The sequence below is a fragment of the Macaca fascicularis genome, chromosome 6 (genome assembly GCF_037993035.2).
Source record: "Macaca fascicularis isolate 582-1 chromosome 6, T2T-MFA8v1.1".
Classification (NCBI taxonomy): Eukaryota; Metazoa; Chordata; class Mammalia; order Primates; family Cercopithecidae; genus Macaca; species Macaca fascicularis.
The window spans coordinates 144,240,972-144,262,980 of NC_088380.1; the positions used below are offsets into that span (position 1 = coordinate 144,240,972).

Sequence of the window (22,009 nt, forward strand, 5' to 3'; positions counted from 1 at the left end):
ACTCATTAACTTGGATTGCATACCATTGTGATGCATTAATCCTCTCTAGCAATTGTGCCCCAATATCCTCTGCTATTTCATCAGTTTGTCTAGTTATGGTACTAGCCGAAAAAGGAACACGTGCCACCTTTTGAACTCCAGCCTCTCCTAAAAGTTCATGATAAATGTCCTTAGCAGCAGGCAGGAACAACTCTTCACCAGCGGTAAAGGGCTTCTTAGCTTTAGCAATGCAGTTAGCCGCTAAGAATGATGCTCTCAGTACAGATACATTTGATGAAGTGGTGGCCTTCAATAATTGCTTCTGGTTTTTTGTTTGTTTTTCAGACAGGGTCTTGCTCTTTCACCCAGGCTGGAGTGCAGTGGCACAATCTTGGCTCACTGCAACCTCTGCCTCCTGGGTTCACGTGATTCTCATGCCTCAGTCTCCCGAGTAGCTGGGACTACAGGTGCACACCACCACACCCAGCTAATTTTTGTATTTTCAGTTGAGACAGGGTTTCGCCATATTGGTCAGGCTGGTCTCAAACTCCTGGCCTCAAGCAACCCACCCACCTCAGCCTCCCAAAGTGCTGGGATTACAGGTGTGAGCCACCGTGCCTGGCCAATTGCTTCTGCTCTTTGTGTTCATTTGAAAAACTTTTGAAAAACTCCAAAGCCTTGACTTTTAATACAAGGTGCTAGGTCTCCATGTGGAGAAGCAGTTTTGAAGGTTTCATGGCTTTGCTGGATAGCCAGTTGCCTTATGTTATACAAAGCAGGCTTGTAGAATGTTAATCACCTGTTGCAATGAACCTGTAATTTAAGTAGGACTCTTGGTGTTTTCTTTTAAATGCAGCTTTATTTTTGATGGCAGTCTTAATGTCTTCTGATGTCTCATGATTCGGTCTGTCCCCCTTGACAAAGAAGCTCTCCAGTGGCATTTGTTTTTTACTCATTTTGGCTAGGGTTAGCTTGTGGGCTAACAAAACTGTGACTGAGACAAGTGCATAGCGTGGGAAAGAGGCATGGATGGAAGTGGTAAATAAAATAATGGGCAGGCCATGCTCAGACTAAAATAAGTGTCAGATTCTGACAGCCTGCCACCACTTGTAGCTGTACAATTGAAGTACATCAATTCGCTTGCCACTATAAAGCCTACCACCAGCCATGGCTTGTCACTTGCCACTTGCTGATAGGGTTTTGATATGAGTCTGTGATTTATTATGGTCTCTGTGCAGTCAAACCTCCCTGCTAATGTTAATCTGTATTTGCAGCCACTCCCCTGCATTAGCATTACCACCTCAGCTCCATCTCAGATCATCAGGCATTAGATTCTCATAAGAAGTGCACAACCTAAATACCTCGCATGTGCAGTTCACAATAGGGTTCATGCTCCTATGAGAATCTAATGCCACCACTGATGTGACAGTAGGCGGAGATCAGGAGGTAATGTGAGCAATGGGGAGCAGCTGTAAATACAGATGAAGCTTCACTCGCTCACCCAACACTCACCTCCTGCTGTGCGGCCCAGTTCCTAATGGACCATAAACCGATACCAGTCCATGGCCCGGGAGGTGGGATCCCCTGACCTATACCACCTAAATGGGGATCCATTAGGGTTTTCATTTCTATTGACTAATAAAGCTTCATAGAGGCAAATGTCAGGTCTAGACAACTTACATATAGTAGGGTGGAGGGATGATCAGAGACAATACAAGAATGTTGTAGAGACATTAAGAAAGCCAGGATACACGCAGTATGATTGGAATGTTAAGTTTTTTTGTGTCAGTTTGTTTGTTTTTTGAGACAAGAGTCTTACTCTGACACCCAGGCTGGAATGCAGTGGTGCAATCTCAGCTCACTGCAATCTCCACCTCCAGGGTTCAAGCCATTCTCCTGCCTCAGCCTCCTGAGTAGCTGGAATTACAGGCATGTGCCACCATTCTTGGCTAATTTTTGTATATTTAGTAGAGTTGGGGTTTCACAGTGTTGACCAGGCTGGTCTTGAACTCCTGACCTCAGGTGATCCACCTGCCTCTGGCTCCCAAAGTACTGGGATTACAGGCATGAGCCAACACACCAGGCCAGAATGTTAGATTCTTTTTGGAGATTAGATCAGTAAAGGTAGGGACAGTCAATAAAAGGAGTGTTATGTAAATACTTAAATGATGCAGTCAATTTCCTACTCTAGGTCATTAAGGGGGAAAAACTATTTTTTTCTACTTTGCCTTTTAGATCATTGCCTGAGTTTACTTTGTTTCTTTAACTTGCTTACAGGTATCTCAGCCTTCAAAAATAAAACATTTAAAAATATAACTGAAATTTAGACTACCTTTGGCTTCCATCCCTCCTGCAAGCTTGATTACAAAAACCTAATGGAAGGTGATGGTTACACAAGTCATAGAACCACACACTAAAAAGAATGTGTTTTAATATATCTAAATTATACATAGAAAGAGAAAGAGTGAACTGAGAAAGAAAGGAAAGACTATGGCCAGCTATATTTCCAGAAAGCAGCAACTGTGATTTTTTAAAATTAACTTTTTAAAATTACATCCATGTTTATTGTGCAGTGAGGATTCTGCTATGAACTAAATTGTGCACCCCTGGTCCCCACTCTCAAATTCATATATTGAAGTCATAACTCCCAGTACCTCCAAATGTAACCATAATTGAAGATAAGGTTTCGAAAGAGGTGATTACATTAAAATGATGTCATTAGGATGGGGCCCTACTCCAATATGTCTGGTGTCACAAGAAGAGACAACAGGAGCACAAGTGCATAGAGGGACGACCATCTGCAAGCCAAGGAGGAGAGGCCTCAGAAGAACCCCAAAATGCCAGCACTTTATCTTTGACCTCCATCCTCCAGAACTAGGAGAAAATAAATTTCTATTGTTTAAGCCACTCATTCTGTAATATTTTGTTTTGACAGCATTAGCAAACTAGTACAGGTTCCATTTTTATTTATTCAGGGTGAACATTTCAAAAGGGCATTCTTTGCCACTTGTGGTGAAAGTATATTTTTTCTAGTGGACCCTAACAACTCATATCAAAAGCTTTTAAATTTGGCCCATTCTTTTGAACCATCAATTACACTTCCAGAATTATATCACAGTGAAATAATTCAGGACCTATATAAGGATTTAGCTATAAAGATATTTATTTTAATTTGTTTATACTAGAAAAAAAGTTGGAAATGACCTAATAGTCCCAAAATAGCTATCTAATAAATAGGGAAACAATTAAGTGCTCCAGGTAAGAATACTATATTATGAAGTACTAAAATTGATATTACAGAGGAAAAAGTCATGACTTGCATTTAGATATAAATCTCATACCATTAAGATAATGTATAAAAAGTCACACTATTTATTTTGCCAAATCAAATTAAGTCTGACTTAATTTGAACCCCATACTTGTCAGAATGGCAAAAATGTCAACATGTCATTACAGGGGTTCCTTCTACCTTTTTTCATGCAAAGGCACTTGCCTCTCTCTCTTTAATAAAATGCTTTTTGTGGAGGAAAAAAAAAAAAAAAAAACCCCAAGAGGAGGATTGTCTTTAAAAGGGTCTCTCCTGAGGTGAGAAAATGAACAGACCATTTTGTTGTGGTGATGTTAATTGTACCTTGTTCTTCTGCCTGTATATTCCCTTGCCTCAAGAGCAAAATCTAGGCTTTTAGACGGGAGAATTGTATTTGTCTCTTCCAGATGGAAGGAAATGTTGAAGGAGAGCCGGGCGCAGTGGCTCATGCCTGTAATCCCAGCACTTTGGGAGGTTGAGGCGGGTGGATCACGAGGTCAGGATATTGAGACTATCATGGCTGACACGGTGAAACCCCGTCTCTACTAAAAAATACAAAAAATTAGCTGAGGCAGGAGAATGGCATGAACCCAGGAGGTGGAGCTTGCGGTGAGCCGAGATCGAGCCACTGCACTCCAGCCTGAGTGACAGGACGAGACTCCGTCTCAATAAAGAAAAAAAAAAGTTGAAGGAGGAGGGCTTAGTGTGAATAAAAGATAGCTTCCCAAGTCTAGAAGTGACAAGAAGCTTCTGAGTTTTCCCCACTGGAGGAAGCCAGTATACAGCCCCCTCCACCCCCAACTCCACCCCATCCCCCACATCATTGATAACACTGAAGGCTGAACATTAATTATCTTGAAAGTAAGGTATACCACCTTGGTGTTGGAACCAGATCCACGTAAACCTGGAACTTTTGTATACACAACTCTAGTAATAACAGGGATTGAATTGCCAGCCAGATGGGTAGGAGGTTGAGGCAGATGATCAGAATTAGAGGACTAAACAAATTTAAACATTTCTCAGAATATCTGTTCCCTAAAACACACACACCCAAGTACATACACATGCACAAACTCATACACAGAATATGTACCTTCTAAATTGAAAGTATTTAGAGCTTTCTACTGTCATTTATTTATCATTTCATTTAATTCATTCATGGGCTAGGTGTTGTGAATAAAGAAAAGTCTCTGGCCTCTAGTCTTGGGAGCTCAACAGTCTTGGGAGAAAGAGAAAATCAACAATTAAAATACATATGACAAGTAGTATAACAGAAGTTGTAAACACAGTGTATTAGGATAGAAATGAAGAAACCCAGAGTTCAGTAAATTCTTCAAATGAAAACTGACTTCGGAAGTACGTATAATATTTAGGCCTACAAGAAGGTACAGGAAATGGTGTGTGTACATGCTGTGTTTGGAATTGAAAAGTAACTATAAAAAATGTGATGGTGTGCTTTGCAGACGCCGCCACTGAGGAAAACCCTGTACTACCAGCCATGGTCAACCCCACCATGGTCTTTGGCATTGCCGTCGTCGGTGAGCCCTTGGGCCGCGTCTCCTTCGAGCTGTTTGCAGACAAGTTTCCAAAAACAGCAGAAAATTTTCGTGCTCTGAGCATTGGAGAGAAAGGATTTGGTTATAAGGGTTCCTGCTTTCACAGAATTATTCCAGGGTTTATGTGTCAGGGTGGTGACTTCACACGCCATAATGGCACAAGTCCATCTATGGGGAGAAATTTGAAGATGAGAACTTCATCCTAAAGCGTACAGGTCCTGGTCCTGACATCTTGTCCATGGCAAATGCTGGACCCAACACAAATGGTTCCCAGGTTTTCACCTGCACTGCTAAGACTGAGTGGTTGGATGGCAAGCATGTCTTTGGCAAAGTGAAAGAAGGCATGAATATTGTGGAGGCCATGGAGCACTTTGGGTCCAGGAATGGCAAGACCAGCAAGAAGATCACCATTGCTGACTGTGGACAACTTGAATAAGTTTGACTTGTGTTTTATCTTAACCACCAGACCATTCCTTCTGTAGCTCAGGAGTGCACCCCTCCACCCCATTTGCTCACAATATCCTAGAATCTTTGTGCTCTCGCTGCAGTTCCCTTTGGGTTCCATGTTTTCCTTGTTCCCTCCCATGCCTGCTGGATTGCAGAGGTAAGTTTATGATTATGAAATAAAAACTAAATAACAAAAAAAAGTGATGGTATATATTAGTTTCCTATTGCTGCTGTAAGAAATTACCAGAAATTTAGTGACTTAAAAAAAACCACACAAATATATTATAGTTCTGTAGGTCAGAATCAAGGTGTTGGCAGGGCTGTGTTTCTTTCTGTGTTTCTTTCTTTCTTTCTGGAGGCTCTATAAGAGAATCTCATTCCCTGCCTTTTCCAGCTTCAAATGCCAGCCTCATATTCCTTGGCCTGTGGTCCTCTTCCATATTCAAAGCCAACAATAAACCAGTTGAGACTTTCTCACTGACACTAACTCTTCTGTCTCCCAGATAATCCTGGTGCAATGGACTGAATGTGCCCCCCAAAATTAAAATGTTGAAACCCTAATCCCAATGTGACAGTATTTGGAGGTGGGACCCTGAGGAGGTAATTAGGTCATGAAAGTGAAGCCCTCATGAATGGGATTAGTGCCCTTATAAGAAGAGCCCAGAGGGCTAGCTAGCTCTCTTTCTACCAAGTGAGGATACAATGAATGAGAAGTAGGCAGACTGCAACCTGGATGGGGCCCTCACCAGAACCCAACCATGCTGGCACTCTGATCTTGGAGTTGTAGCCTCCAGAACTGTGAGAAATAAATTTTTGTTGTTTATAAGCCATTCAGGATATGGTACTTTGTTATAGCAGCCCAAACTAAGACACCAGAATAATCCTTTTATTATAAAGTCAGCTGATTAGCAACCTTAATTCCTCTTTGTCATGTAACATAACACATTCTCAGGTCCCAGGGATTAAAATGTGGACGTGTTTGCAAGACCATTATTCTGTCTACCTAAGGTGGGAACAAGAAAACTAGCCTGATGAATAGAACAGTACCTCACATCTCAATATTAATGCTGAATGTAAATAACCTAAATGCTCCACTTAAAAGATACAGAATGGCAGAATGAATAAAAATCCACCAACCAAGTATCCGCTGTCTTCAAGAGATTTGCCTGATACATAAGGAGTCACATAAACTTAAGGTAAAGAGGTGGAAGAAGATATTCCATGCAAATGGACACCAGAAGCAAGCAGGAGTAGCTATTCTTGTGTCAGATGAAACAGACTTTAAAGTAATAATAGTTTAAAAAGACAGGGATATTATATAATGATAAAAGGATTAGCCCAACAGGAAAATTTCACAATCCTAAATATATATGCACCTAACACTGGAGCTCCCAAATTTATAAAACAATTACTATTAGACCTAAGAAATGAGATAGACAGCAACACAATAATAGTGGGGGACTTCAATACTCCACTGACAGCACTAGACGGGTCATCAAGACAGAAAGTCAACAAAGAAACAATGGATTTAAACTGTACCCTAGAACAAATGGACTTAACAGATATTTACAGAACATTCTACCCAACAACTGCAGAATATACATTATTTTCATCAGCACGTGGAACATTCACCAAGACAGACCATATGATAGGCCACAGAACAAGTCTTCATAAGTTTAAGAAAATCAAAATTATATCAAGTACTCTCTCAGACCAAAGTAAAATAAAATTGGATATTAACTCCAAAAGGAACCCTCAAAATTATACAAATACATGGAAATTGGAAAATAAGTTATCTGCTCCTGAATGACCTTTGGGTCAACAATGAAATCAATATGGAAATTAGAAAATTCTTTGAATGAACAATAATAGTGACACATCCTATCAAAACCTCTGAGATACAGCAAAAGCAGTGCTAAGAGGAAAGTTCATAGCAATAAATGCCAACATCAAAAAGTCTGAAAGATCACAAATAGACAATAAGGTCACACCTCAAGAAACTACTGAAACAAGAACAAACCAAACCCAAACCCAGCAAAAGAAAAGAAATAACAAAGATCAGAGCAGAACAAAATAAAATTGAAACAAAAAAATACAAAAGATAAATGAAACAAAAAGCTAGTTCTTTGAAAAGATAAACAAAATCGATAGATCATTAGCAAGATTAACCAAGAAAAGAAAACAAAAGGTCCAAATAAGTGCAATTAGAAATCAAATGGGAGATATTACAACCAATGCCACAGAAATACAAAAGATCATTCAAGGCTACTAGGAACACCTTTGTGCACAAAAACTAAAAAAACCTAGAGGAGATGGATACATTTCTGGAAATATACAACCCTCCTAGATTAAACCAGGAGGAAATAGAACAGACCAATGACAAGTAGCAATATTGAAACAGTCATTTAAAAAATTGCTAACAAAAAAAAGTCCAGGAGCAGATGGATTAACACTGAATTCTATCAGACATTTAGAGAAGAATTGGTACCAATCCTACTGAAATTATTTCAAAAGATAAAGAGGGAATCCTCCCTAAATCATTCTATGAAGCCGTATTACTCTAATACCAAAACCAAGAAAGGACCTAACAAAAAAAGAAAACTACAGACCAATATCCCTGATGAACAAAGATGCAAAAATCCTCAACAAAATACTAGCTAACCAATCCAACAGCATATCAAAAAGACAATATACCATGATTAAGTGGGTTTCATACCACGGATGCAGGGTTACTTTAAAATATGCAAGTCAATAAATGTGATGCCTAAACAGAATTGAAAACAAAAATCGGCCAGGCACGGTGGCTCACGCCTATAATCCCAGCACTTTGAGAGGCCAAGGTGGGTGGATCACCTGAGGTCAGGAGTTTGAGACCAGCCCAGCCAACAGAACCCCGTCTCTACTAATAATACAAAAATTAGTCAGGTATGGTGGCACACGCCTGTAATCCCAGCTACTTGGGAAGCTGAGGCGGGAGAGTCGCTGGAACCCGGGAGGTTGAGGTTGCAGTAGGCTGAGATTGCACCACTGCATTACAGCCTGGGCAACAGAGTGAAACTCCATCAGAAAGAAAGAGAGAAAGAGAGAAAGAGAGGGAAGGAAGGGAAGGAGAAGAAGGAAGGAAGGAAGGAAGGAAGGAAGGAAGGAAGGAAGGAAGGAAGGAAGGAAAGAAGGAGAGCAAAGAAGAAGGAAGAAGGAGGAGGAGGAGGAGCAGGAGGAGGAAGAAGAAGAAGAAGAAGGAGGAGGAGGAGGAGGAGGAGGAGGAGAAGAAGAGGAGGAGGAAGAAGAAGAAAAGAAAAAAAAGAAAACAAAAATCATATGACCATCTCAATAGACAGACCAACAGTTGACAAAATTTAGCATCCCTTTATGATTAAAACCCTCAGTGTGATGGTTATTGACTTTTAGTGTTACTCCATTGTAGTCAGAGAAGATGCTTGGTATATTTTCAATTTTTTGTGAATGTTTTAAGACTTGTTTTTGTGACCTAACATATGGTCTGTCCTTGAGAATAATCCATATGTTGGTGAGAAGAATGTATATTCTGCAGCCGTTGGATGAAATGTTCCATAAATATTTCTTAGGTCCATTTGGTCTGTAGTGCAGATTAAGTCTGCATTTTAAAAAATTGAAATAATACCAAGCATCTTCTCTGACTACAATGGAGTAACACTAAAAGTCAATAATGAGAGGCATTTGGAAACTAGACAAACACATGGAAATTAAACAATATGCTCCTGAATGACCAGTGGTCAGTGAAGAAAGAAAAAAAATTGAAAAAATTTTTGAAACAAATGGTAATGGAAACACAACATACCAAAACCTATGGGTGACAGTGAGAGCAGTACTAAGAGGGAATTTTATGGCTACAAGTGTCTACATTGAAGAAGAAGAAGAAAAACTTCAAATAAATAACCTAACAATGTGTACCTCAACATAATAAAACCCACATATAATAGACTCACAGCTAGTATCATACTTAATGGGGAAACCTGAAAATCTTTCCTCTAAGATCTGGAACACAAAAAGGATGCTCACTACTATACTGAATACTCACTACTATACTGAATACTATACTGTTGAATACTATCCTGTTATTCAGTATAGTACTGGAAGTCCTAACTAGAGAGATCAGACAAAAGAAAGAAATAAAGGGCATCTAAATTGTAAATGAAGAAGTCAGATTATCCTTGTTTGCAGATGACATGATCTTATATTTGGAAAAATCTAAAGACTCCACCAAAAAAAAACTGTTGGAACTGATAAAATCATTCATAAAGTTGCAGGATACAAAATCAAAAACAAAAATCAGTATCATTTCTATATGCCAACAGCAAACAATCTGAAAAAGGAATCAATAAAGTAATCCCACTTATAATAGCTACAAATAAAATTAAATACCTAGGAATTAACCAAAGAAGCAAAAGATCTCTACGATGAATACTATAAAACAATGATGCAAGAAATTGAAGAGGACACACAAAAAAAATGGAAAGATAGTCCATGTTCATGGATTGGATGAATCAATATTGTTAAAATATCCATACTACCCAAAGCAATCTACAGAGTCAGTGCAATTCCTATCAAAATACAATGACATTCTTCACAGAAATAGGAAATACAATCCTAAAATTTAAATGGAACCACAAAAAACAAAAACAAAAACAGAATAGCCAAAACTATTCTGAGCAAAAAGAACAAAACTGGAGGAATTGCATTACCTGACTTCAAATTATACTACAGAGTCAAGGTAACCAAAATAGCATGGTACTGACATAAAAACAGACACATAGACCAATGGAATAGAAGAAAGAAGCCAAAAACAAATCCATACATCTACAGTGAACTCATTTTCAACATGGATACCAGGAACACACATTGGGGAAAGGATAGAGTATTCAACAAATGTGCTGGGAAAACTGGATATCCATATGCAGAAGAATGAAACTAGACCCCTATCTCTCACCATATACAAAAATCAAAGAAAAATGGATTAAAGATTTAAATCTAAGACTTCAAACTATGAAACTACTGAAAGAAAACATTGTGAAAACTCTCCAGGACATTAGAGTGGGCAAAGATTTCTTGAGTAATACCTCACAAGCACAGGTGAACAAAGTGAAAATGGTCAAATGGGATCACATCAAGTTAAAAAGCTTCTGCACAGCAACGAAAACAATCAACAAAGTAAAGAGACAACACAGAGAATGGGAAAAAATATTTACAAACTACTTATCTGACAAGAGATTAATAACCAGAATATGTAAGGAGCTCAAACAGCTCTAGGAAAAAATCTAACAATCCGATTAATAAATGGATAAAAAATCTCAATAGACATTTCTCAAAAGAAGACATAAAAATGACAAACAGGTATATGAAAAGGTGCTCAACATCCCTGATCGTCAGAGGAATGCAGATCAAAACTACAATGAGATAACTCATTCCATTTAAGATGGCTTTTATCCAAAGACAGGCAATAACAAACGTTGGCAAGGATGTGGAGTAAAGAGAACCCTCGTACACTGTGGGTAGAAATGTAAATTAGTACGACCACGATGGAGGTTCTTCAAAAAACTAAAAATAAAGCTACCATAGGATCCAGCAATATCATTATTAGGTATAAACCCAAAAGAAAGAAAATCAGTATATCAAAGAGACATCTGCACTACCATGTTTATTACAGCACTATCCACAATAGCCAAGACCTGGAAGCGACCTAAGTGTCCATCGACAAATGAATGGATACAGAAAATTCATCCATAAAAAAGAATGAGATCCTGTCATTTGCAAAAATATGGATCGAACTGGAGGTCATTATGTTAAGTGAAACAAGCCAGACATAGAAAGACAAACTTTGGATGTTCTCACTTATTTGTAGGAGCTAAAAATTAAAACAATTGAATTCATGGAGATAGAGAGCCTGAGAAAGGTACTAGCGGAGAGGCAGTGAAGATGGCTAAAGGGGCCAGGCGCAGTGGCTCACGCCTGTAATCCCAGCACTTTGGGAGGCCAAGGAGGGCAGATCGCCTGAGGTCAGGAATTTGAGACCAGCCTGACCAATATGGTGAAACCCCGTCTCTACCAAAAATACAAAAATTATCTGGGTGTGGTGGCGAGTGCCTGTAAGCCCAGCTACTTGGGAGGCTGAGGCATGAGAACCACTTCAACCCGGGAGGCAGACGTTGCAAGCAGTTAATCATGTCTGGAGCCGAGATTGCACCACTGCACTCCAGCCTGCACAACAGAGCAAGACTCCGTCTAAAAAATAAATAAGATGGCTAATGGGTACAAAAAGAGTTAGAATAAGTAAAAGCTAGTATTCGATAGCATAACAGGGTGACTATAGTCAATAATAATTTAATTGTACATTTAAAAATAACTAAAAAAGTGTAATTGGATTGTTTCTAACACAAAGGATAAATGCTTGAGGTGACAGACACCCTATTTACCCTGAGGTGATTATTACCCACTGCACGCTTGTATCAACATATTTCATGTATCCCACAAACATATACACCTAGGTACCCACAAAAAATAAAAATTAAAAAAAATAATCGGCAGAGATTTAAAAAAGAACATTGAACAACACAGGGTATTAACAGAAAAATCTACACACACACACCCATACACATACACACACACACACACACACGAGATTAAGCAAATATGGCAAAGTATATATAATTACTGACTCTAGGAGGAAGGTATATGGGTACTCATTGTATTTAACTTTTAACTTTTATATGTTTGAAAATCTTCATAACAAAGAAACACATTATATACCACTGTCAGGAAATATGCCATAATGGTTCAGTGATTCTATCCAGATGGTAGATTTATGGATGACTGTTATTTTCTTCTTTTACTTTGACACATTTTCTATAATGGACATATATTATTTTTATTATCAACAATTAAAGCCTTATTCTATTGAGCACTAAACAATTATCCTATCACATGTGTCTATTGTAATGTGTCCTTTTTGCTAAACTACTTGATAGTATAATAGATATGACAGAGGCCAGCCACCTTTTCTATCCCTCTTCACATTTCTGAGGTCTCCCTCTTACAGGCACAAGTTTAGGGCAATTTGTGTTTGAACTCTGATGTCAGGAAGCATCTTGGGAAAAGTTTCTAGACACGTGGTTGCTTTACTAGTTGGGGTACACCCTCCCTAATGTTGTGCCATCAGTTTTAGGGCCATATAAGTGACCCCCTAGATCAGGGAATGGCACCACCATCCAGCTGAGGTTGCTAGATGGCTTTTCCCTTGACAACCACCCCACCACCAATTCCACTTTCCAGATATGCTTAACTGCTTGCAATTCTCCTAAAAGACATGCTCTCTGAGCTCCAGGCCTTTGCACATATGGCACCCTTTGTCTAAATTAATGTTCCACAGCCTTTTTAATGTCATGGTGCACACAGAAAAAAATATTTATATAATACACAGTTGTAAAGTGGAAAGAATGTGGTGTTATTTACAAGGAACTTGCTAAAACATTCGATACAGAAGATATTTAATATTTAAGAAATATCCATATTTAAGATATTTAGATATACTTGATACTTAATGTTATTTTAACAAAAACCTTTAGCTTACTAATTTAAAAATTACTTTTTTCTTTGTAATTTGAAATAATTCCAAACTTACAATAGAGTTGCAACAATAATAGTGCAAATAACATTTTTCCTGAAACAGTAGAGAGTAAATTGCTAACATGATGCCCCAGTACACTAAGACTTTAGTGTATAATTGCAGTGAACAAGGACATTCTCCTACGTAACCACAATATAACCATCACAATTAGGAAATTAACATTGATCCATCACTATCAACGAACCCACAATCTCCATTCAAGTTTTGACAATTGTCCGAATAATGTGAATGGATCTAGTCCAGAATCACGCTCTGCTTTTGGTTGTCATGCCTCTTAAGTCTCCTTGCCTTTGTTGAACCTGACTCTTTTGAAGATTGCAGACTTGTAGGTTAGTTACTTTGTATAATGTACCTCAATTTGAATTTGTCTAATATTTCCTCATAATTAGACTAAGATTATATATTTTGACAAGAATGTCACAGAAGTGACAAGGCAACCTATCAGGTAGCACATGATTTCTTTTTGTCCCATTACTGTTAATTTTAATCACTCAATTAAGGCAGTGTCTGCCAGATTTTCCACTCTGAAGTTGCTTTTGTTCCACTTTGTAAGTACTAAATTTGTGTGGAGGTATTTTGAAACTACATAATATCCCTTTCCTTATCAAACTTCCATCCACTAATTTTTAATATTCATTGATGATTCTTGGCTGAATCTACAATCATTTATAAATCCATGATCATTTATAAATGGTGATTTTCCTACTCAAGCATTACATCTACACTTACTAGATCTCTTCTCCCCAATTATTTATTCATTTATTTATATCCATATGGACTTATGAATTCTTGTTTTTATTCCATGGGTTGTAATCTTCTACTCCTATTATTTATTTTGGCACCCAAAGTATGTCAGATTTGGCCACTGAGAATTCATTCAAACTGACTTCTGTGTTCTTTTGACATGTCTCCATAATTCTTTGAGCATGTTTTACTTTCTGGCCTGACAAGATATTTTAGGCTCATCTTGAACTCTCCCTGCTCTATCCTGGAATCAGCAATTTCAAGAAATCTTGGTTCCTTTTAGTGGAGAATGGTACTTAGAAATCAACTATTGGCACTAGATATGGCACACTGCTGTCGGGGTATTGCTGCCCGAAGACAGAGCTGGGGATATATGTATATATACATACCCATGGCACATTATGTATACACAGACATTAATGTATGTAATTCACACATTTACATTCTATATTTATTTCTACATCAATCTATTTAACCATGAGTTCACACCAGTACCTCAATTCCAATCCAATACCACAAAGCTTATTCCAGTTTTTTTTCTTTTGCATATTTATAACTCTCTTCTCTGACAGTGGAAAACTTGGCTCCCATTTTCCTCAATATATTTACTTATTGGCTCAGTCTTGCCTATGTATAACCAATTTCCCTTCCTGCTACCACCCCTTCACAAAGATGGCCTGCTTCCCTGCTCAGACTCTCATACACTGCGCTGGCGCATCACTACTGTCACAGGCCTCTCCTATGTAGATGCCTTCCCCACCTTGCTGTGCCTCAATGCCCCATGCCAGGCCACAACCATCCCTCTGCAGAGATTCTCTCTCCACCCCAATCAAGCTCTGACACATGGTGCCAAGCCAGCAAGTATCTTCCTCACCCCACTTAGGCTCTAACATTTATCACTGAGCTACGAACTCCATCCCAAAATCTAGGTGCCTTCCTCACCTGGTTCAAGCCCCAACACCCCGTGCCAGGTTTCTGCTGTTACCACCCTCCTATGTAGAAAACCTCCTCACCTCTCTCAAGTTCCAACCACCACATGGGCTGTTACAACCCTCCCCGTCACAGACCCCTTCCCACTCCACACGAGTTCTGATACCCCATGCCGGGCTGCCCCCAGCACCATCCAATGCATACGTCTATCTTGCTCAGCCCTGCCTAATGGGTTTTTTACTGAATTATTTAGAAAAAAAATGAAAGTAGGAAAGAAAAGAAGGGAAAAGAAAGAAAAGAACAGGTTTCATACTTGCAATGGCCATATACAATTCCTGATCAAAACTTTTTAATGATAGTCTTTTCCATTTTTTATATTCACCATCCACAAGAAGCTTTATTCATAAGTGGTTGAAAACTTAAAACAGTTTTTATAACCATTTTAAAATGAACCACAACTGAAATTTCATTTAAATAATCTAATACCTCTTCCTTTTCTCTCATTGGAAAATGAAAGCATTTCCAATGATGTGATATCTTAAAATTTAAAAGATGACTGGCTGCTATAAGAATTCTGGACTGTAGAATAGAGAGCAGGGTAATCAGTAGGAGTCTACCACAGCAGTTCAAGGAGGCGATAATGATGGCTGGGACTAGGCTGGTAGTAGAAAACAGAAAAAGAAGTGAATGAATTCAAATACACTGGAGGCCGGCGTGGTGGCTCATACTTGTAATCCCACTACTTTGGGAGGCCAAGGCAGGCAGATCACATGAGGTCAGGAGTTTGAGACCAGCCTGGGTGGCAAACATGGCAAAACCCCATCTCTAATAAAAATACAAAAATTAGCCAGGTGTGGTGGCACATGCCTGTAGTCCCAGTTACTCAGGAGGCTAAAGCAGGAATCGCTTGAACCCGGGACATGGAGGTTGCGGTGAGCCAAGATCACACCACTGCACTCCAGCTTGGGCGACAGAGTGAGACTCTGAAAGGCATTAGGGTCGCAGGGTCAAAAGGTATTTTCTGATGGACTTGATATAGGGCGTAAGAGAAAGAGTAATCGAGAATAGCTCACAGCCTTCTTGCTTGTGCAACTGGGTATATAGCAACTCCATTTACCAAAATTTAGAAGACGAAGAGGAGGCAGGTCCATGGTTGAAAACCATGAGTTCTGTTTTGGATATGTTAAATCTGAAATCCCTACTAGATGATCTAAGAAGAGTTGTTAAGTAAACAGTTGGATATCAGGGTTAGGATTAAAAATACAAATTTGGAAGTAATTTTCATGTAGTAAAGACATGAGATAATATCACATAGTAAGAGTGTGTAGATAGAAAGATGTTTCCAGACAGAACCCAGGGGCACTCCGACATTTAGAAGTTTGGTGGAAGAAAATAAGAACAAGGAGGAGAAAGAAGAGGAAGATGAGCAGGAAGATGAGGTAAACATACAGATGAGACTCAGACAAAGCAGCAAGTGAGGTAGGAGAAAAACTAGGCGAATGTAACATCTTGGAAGCCAAGGCAAGAAAGTATTTCAGTAATGAGGGAGAGAGGATGGCCAGTAATGAGGGAGAGAGGAAAAAGGCAGACAATAACAAGTGTTAGTGAAGATGTGGGGAAACTGGAACACTCATACATTGCTTGGTGAAAATGTAAAAATGGTATTGCCACTTGGGGTTTTTGGTTTTTGGTTTTACTTTTTCCATTTTTATTTTAGGTTCAGGATGTACATGCAGGTTTGTTACATTGGTAAACTGCCTGTCGCTGGGGTACAATGTACAAATAATTTCATCACCCAGGTAGTGAGCATAGTACCGGATAGGTGGTTTTCAACCCTCACTCTCCTTCCACTCTCCCCATTCAAGTAGGCCCCTTCTTTGTGTTCATGTGTACTTAATGTTTAGGTCCCACTTATAAGGAAGAACAAACAGTATTTGGTTTATATATCTGCCTAATTTGCTTAGGATAATGGCCTCCAGCTGCATCCATGTTGTTGCAAAGGACATGATTTTGTTGTTATCTTACGGCTGCATAGTATTGCATGGTGTATACACACCACATTTTCTTTATCCAGTCCACCACGGATGGGCATCTAGGTTGATTCCATGTCTTTGCTATTGTGAATAGTTGTGTAGCCACTGTGGAAAACAGTTCGGTAGTTCCTCAAACATTCAGTTACCATATGACCTAGCAACCTCACTCCCAGATATATAGCCAAGAAAAATGAAAACACATGTTCCCACACAAGTATGTATGCAAATGTTCATAGCAGCATTATTCATAATAGCCAAAAAGTGGAAATAACCCAAATGCCTATCAACTAATAAATATGGAATATCATTTGGCAATAAAAGGAATAAAGTATTAATACATGGTACAACATAGGTGAACCTTGAATACATTATGCTAACTGAAAGAAGCTAGTCACAAAAGATCACATATTGTATGATTCCATTTATATGTAATGTCCAAAATAGGGAAATCAATGGAAACGGAAAGTAGATTAATGGTTGCATGGGGTTAGGGGAAGAAAAGGAGGGAGAAATGAGGAGTGATGGTTAATGGGCACAGAGTTCATTTAGGGAGGACAAAAATGTTCTAAAATTAGATTGTAGTGATGGTTGCAAAACCCTGTGAATAAACTAAAAACAATGAACTATACAGTTTAAACAGGTGAATTGTATGGTATGTAAATTATCTCAATAAAGCTGTTTAAAAAAAATAAGGGAGGGATCACCTAGAACAAATACTGCTGAGAGATGAGCTGATTAGAATAGAGACCACTAGATTAGGTAGCATAGAGGTCATTAGTGACCTTGATGAACAAATGTTTAGTGCAGTGATGGAGAAAGGTAATTAGGGTAAGCTAAGAGGGAATGAGAACTGAGGAAGTGGAATCAAACTTTTGTTGTAATTGCAGAGAAATGGGGTACCGGTTACAGAGGCATAAGGAATAAATACAGAGTTTGTTTTTCTAAGATGGGATGAGAATCAATCAATACAGATGGAGAAATTGATAATGCTAGAGAGAAAATGTTTGGTTTTGTTACTTCTCTGTTTTCCCCACTAAATGATAACTTGTGGGGAAACAAACATTATTTAGTGTTTGTTGTCATTTGTCCCCACTTAATTATTAACCTTTTCATGTCAGGGACCATGAATAACCCTGTATGTGATAGGCATTCAATCAATATTTGTAAAATAATCACAAGCTCCTGCATTTAGTCTAGGAAAAATGGAGGGAAAAAGGCAGCTACATAACGTAGAAAAAAAAGGAGGGTAAAATAATAGGGTAGATGGGCACTTGATGGTCACAATATAACCTGGAAAGAAGAAATATTAAATTTGCCAAAGAAACAAGTTTATTATCTCTCTACCTCAAGTTCCCTAAGTTTACCACTAGCCCAAAGTCAAGCTAGCTCTGCACTTCTCCCAGTGGAGGTTCCGAACTCATTAACACAAGGTGGAGCTTTGTATCAGTTTTCCACCATTGCCATAACAAATCATCGCAAAACTGGTAAAGTAAAACAAGATTATTTATTATTTTACAGTTCTGTAGGCCAGAAGTCTGACACAGGCTTCAGTGGGTAAAATTAAAATTTCAGCGGGGCTGCATTTCCTTCTGAAGGCTCTCGGGGGGAATCTGTGTCTTTCTAGAGGCCACCCACCTTCCTTGGTTCATGGTCCGTTTTCTCGAGCTTCGAAGTCAACAGTCGTGAGTCTAGTTCCTTTCATGCTTCAAATTTCTTCTGCTTTCTTCCATGCGTGTCTGTCTCTCTCTCTCTCTCCCTTCTTCCATTCCTCTCTCCCCTTTCCATCCTTCTCTCCCCACCCCTAATCCCCCACTACAACCAGGAGAGAGATTATATGTTTATATTGTCCAGCCGGGGCGACAGAGCGATTCTCTGTCAAAAAAAGAAAGAAAGAAAGAAAGAAAGAAAGAAAGAAAGAAAGAAAGAAAGAAAGAAAGAAAGAAAGAAAGAAAGAAAGAAAGAAAGAAAGAAAGAAAGAGAGAGAGAGAAAGGAGGGAGGGAGGGAGGGAAGGAGGGAGGGAAGAAAGAAAAGAAAGAAAAGAAATACCAGATGGTAAGGCAGGGCAATGAAGGTAGGAGAAGAGTGAGTAAAGAATAAAGAAAATACCACAGACAGACAATTTCTGTGCCCTAAAACTACTGCTGTGGTTTGAGGGTTTCAAAGTTTGGATTCACAAACACACACAACCATAGGTTGCTTCTCTTCATCAAGTTACATATTTTAAAATAGCTCGAATTTCTATTGGAGACTACAAAATGTGGGAAGGTGAAAGGGGGGTGAGGGTTGAAAAATTACCTGTTAGGTACAATGTTCACTATGCCAGTGATGGGTGCACTAAATGCCTAGGCTTCACCACTATGCTATATGTGCATATTTAAAAATCTGCACTTGTCCCCCCAAATGAATAAATTAATTAAAATAAAAAGCTCAGATTCCCTCTTTTCCTTCCAAATGCAGTGTTCCATTCGTTTGCCACCAGATGGCAGAGAAGAGCAGAGAATAAATTCCTAAATATCAAAAGAAAGACTGACACCTGGAGAAGTCCAGCCCTCGGAAGGAAGGCAAACTTAAATCTTTTAAAATAGAAAAGCATCTTATTTTCAAAGGCTTCCAGAGACATCAATTTCACAATTTTCCCCTAACTTATTATTGGGAAACCTGTTAAAAACGCACATCGGTAAAGCACAGCCTAATGGAGCTCAGAATTGTTCGGCAAATTCATAAATCCAGAAAGAGCTAAGAATCACTTTAGCTCAAAAAGGTACCAAAAAATGGTTTTAAAAGGAAAACTTGCTGCCCTAGTTCCAAGAGGAAACTTAATGGCTGTCCCTCAAGCACCTCAAATTCAACTTGTCCCAAACAGAACTCAGTACCTTCCTTCCACACTTTTTCTTTTTCCTGTTCCCAAATCAGTTAGGAATAGTATCCCCACCTGGCTGCTAAATCCAGAAAATATAACATCATCCTTGCTGCATCTCTAATTCTCATCTTGTAAAGAATGAGTATTTTATCATCTCTTTTCCTTCATCTATTGGTTTTGAAATAATATACTGTTTTTATTCTTTTAGTAGTTATATTAGAAATCATCACATGCATATTTATCAAAACTGAAATTAATAAACATCTTTATCCTGACCCTAGATGACACGAGGATCATTTAAAATCCATTTATCCCCCTCTTGGATTATACTGTTGTTGTGCTAAGGATTTTAATTTTTTACACCTACCAGGACATTATGGTCACTGTTTTATACAATAGGTCTTTGTTTAGGTTTACCCATATGTTTTCCACTTTCTCTGCTCTTCTTTCCTTCTTAGATCTCAGCTCTTGCCTCTGGGATCACTTCCCTTCTGTCTGAAGTATGCATCCTTTAGAACTCCCTGAAATGAGCTAGAGATGAATTATCTCAGCTATCTGAAAAATGTCTCTTTTGCCCTCATTCTTGACAGATATTTTTTGTTTAGTGTAAGTTCTAGATTGGCAGCTATTTTGTCAGCCCTTTTAAAATACCAGTCCATGTCACCTGGCATCTATTTTTGCCGTTAAGCAGCCAAGTGATAATACAACTGTTGCTCTTTTGAAAGTAATCTACTTTTTTCCTCTGGTGTCTCTAATATTTTTCTCTTTGCCTGTTATTTGCTGCAGTTTCTAGAATGTGTCTTGGATAGATTTCTTTTTATTTATCCTACTTGGGGTTATTGGGCTTCTTTAATTCATTCTGAAATATTTGCAACCATTTCATCTTCAAATACTGCCTCTGCCCCATTCTTGCTCTCCTTTCCTTATGTAACTCCAACTAAATGAATGATAAATTCTCTTAGTTTTTCCTTCATATATCTTAATTTATATTCCATAGTTTCCATCCTTTTGTCTCTTTTCAAAGCATTCTGGACAATATCTTCTGAGCTATCCTCTAGTTCTCTAATTCGCCCTTTAGCTCTGCTCAATTTTCTGTCAGAGTCTGTACCCTCTCACATACAAATATACTTACCTCCTCCCCAAGGAAAAAAACCTCTAAAGTCCCATAAAGTCACTGACTTGAGCTCTAAATTGAAGATCTAATACCTTAATCTCTACATCAGATCCAGATGAGGTTGATTTTCACCTAGATACCTACAAATTTATAACAAGTTATTTGTTCCACCCACCCTAATACATATACAATATACAATAGTGGAACAGGGTCAGAATAATTCCAATAAACCCTCCCATTTGGAAAAGAGAAGGATGGAAAATGCAATTCTAAAATCTCACTGGGCAGATGATTACAAGGAGTTCCTACTCTGGGGAGGGGGAGTATTTCTTGAATAGCTCTTGGTTTCACTAATACTAATGGACTCCTCAACCCATTGTTCACCATGGCCCTTGGTCTTCTCTCTGGCAGGATGTCATTGCTTTTCAATTATCCTCCTTGGTCGTGCTAAAGAAGGCACTGAAAAATATGCCTTCCTTGAGAACTGAGCAGCTTTCTCTTTATGCTTCCTTCCTGTAGAAATTGGGGGCCAACAGTCATAGACAATTTTAGTCCAGGCTGTGGTATATTTGAAGTACAGTTCTTTCTCAAAAACGTACTTGACTTTTTATTTATTTTGTTTTAGTCTGCTGCCTGTAGTAATAACCACACCTACAATTCTCTTCAAAACAATTCTCCCTCATTTAAGTTAGTTCAGATACTTAAACCTACCAGGTTTGATGGCATTCTTATTTCCTTTTACTTGACCATTTTGTCAAGCTAAAAGGACTTAATCAACACTACTTTAACTCACCCAGAAGTTTTTAACAATGACTGTATGGTCACATCCTCAAGGGATCCTTGCTTAAGCAGCTAAGCATTTTTATCAGACTTTAATATTCAAAGGCCTCAGTTTTCTCTTTTACCAACTGGAAATGAGAATCATTTGTATCTTCCAAACGTGCAACTACTGAATTTATGTGCTCTCTTAATTTCCTTTCAACTTAAATAATTAAATTCCTTTTCTGCTTGCAAATAAGCCAATTCTTTTTTGAGCTCATCTCTTTATTGCTGTAAATTACCAAATGCAGCCAATAGTAACTAATTCACCCTGCAAGCATTCCGTTTTTCCCGAAAATCTTCCCAAAAGGAAAACTATAGGCCCATTTGGGGTTAAATTTCAACATGTGTTTTGAAGGGGACAATATTCAAACCATAGCACTTGGTTTTTCTTGGAGAAGAAAAACAAGCTAGGAAGACTTAGTCTATGATATCAAGGTTAATAAAATATACTAATTAATATAGTAAGATACTGATGCAAGGGTGGGCAAGAAGACAAGCAGAACAAAACAGCCAGCCAGAAATAGCTGTATACACATTGTTTCAGTCAGTTCAGACG

The 22,009-nt window shown here is 38.5% G+C and overlaps 1 protein-coding gene across 1 annotated transcript; it reads left to right on the forward strand.

The window, feature by feature from the left end:
* Positions 1 to 3,091: 3,091 nt before the first annotated feature.
* Positions 3,092 to 5,435, forward strand: LOC135971151 (peptidyl-prolyl cis-trans isomerase A-like). Its single transcript, XM_073994288.1, has 2 exons — positions 3,092 to 5,027; positions 5,126 to 5,435. The coding sequence occupies exons 1-2, from the start codon at positions 4,734 to 4,736 to the stop codon at positions 5,276 to 5,278; spliced, it is 447 nt and encodes a 148-aa protein (XP_073850389.1). The 5' UTR covers positions 3,092 to 4,733; the 3' UTR covers positions 5,279 to 5,435.
* Positions 5,436 to 22,009: the final 16,574 nt, after the last annotated feature.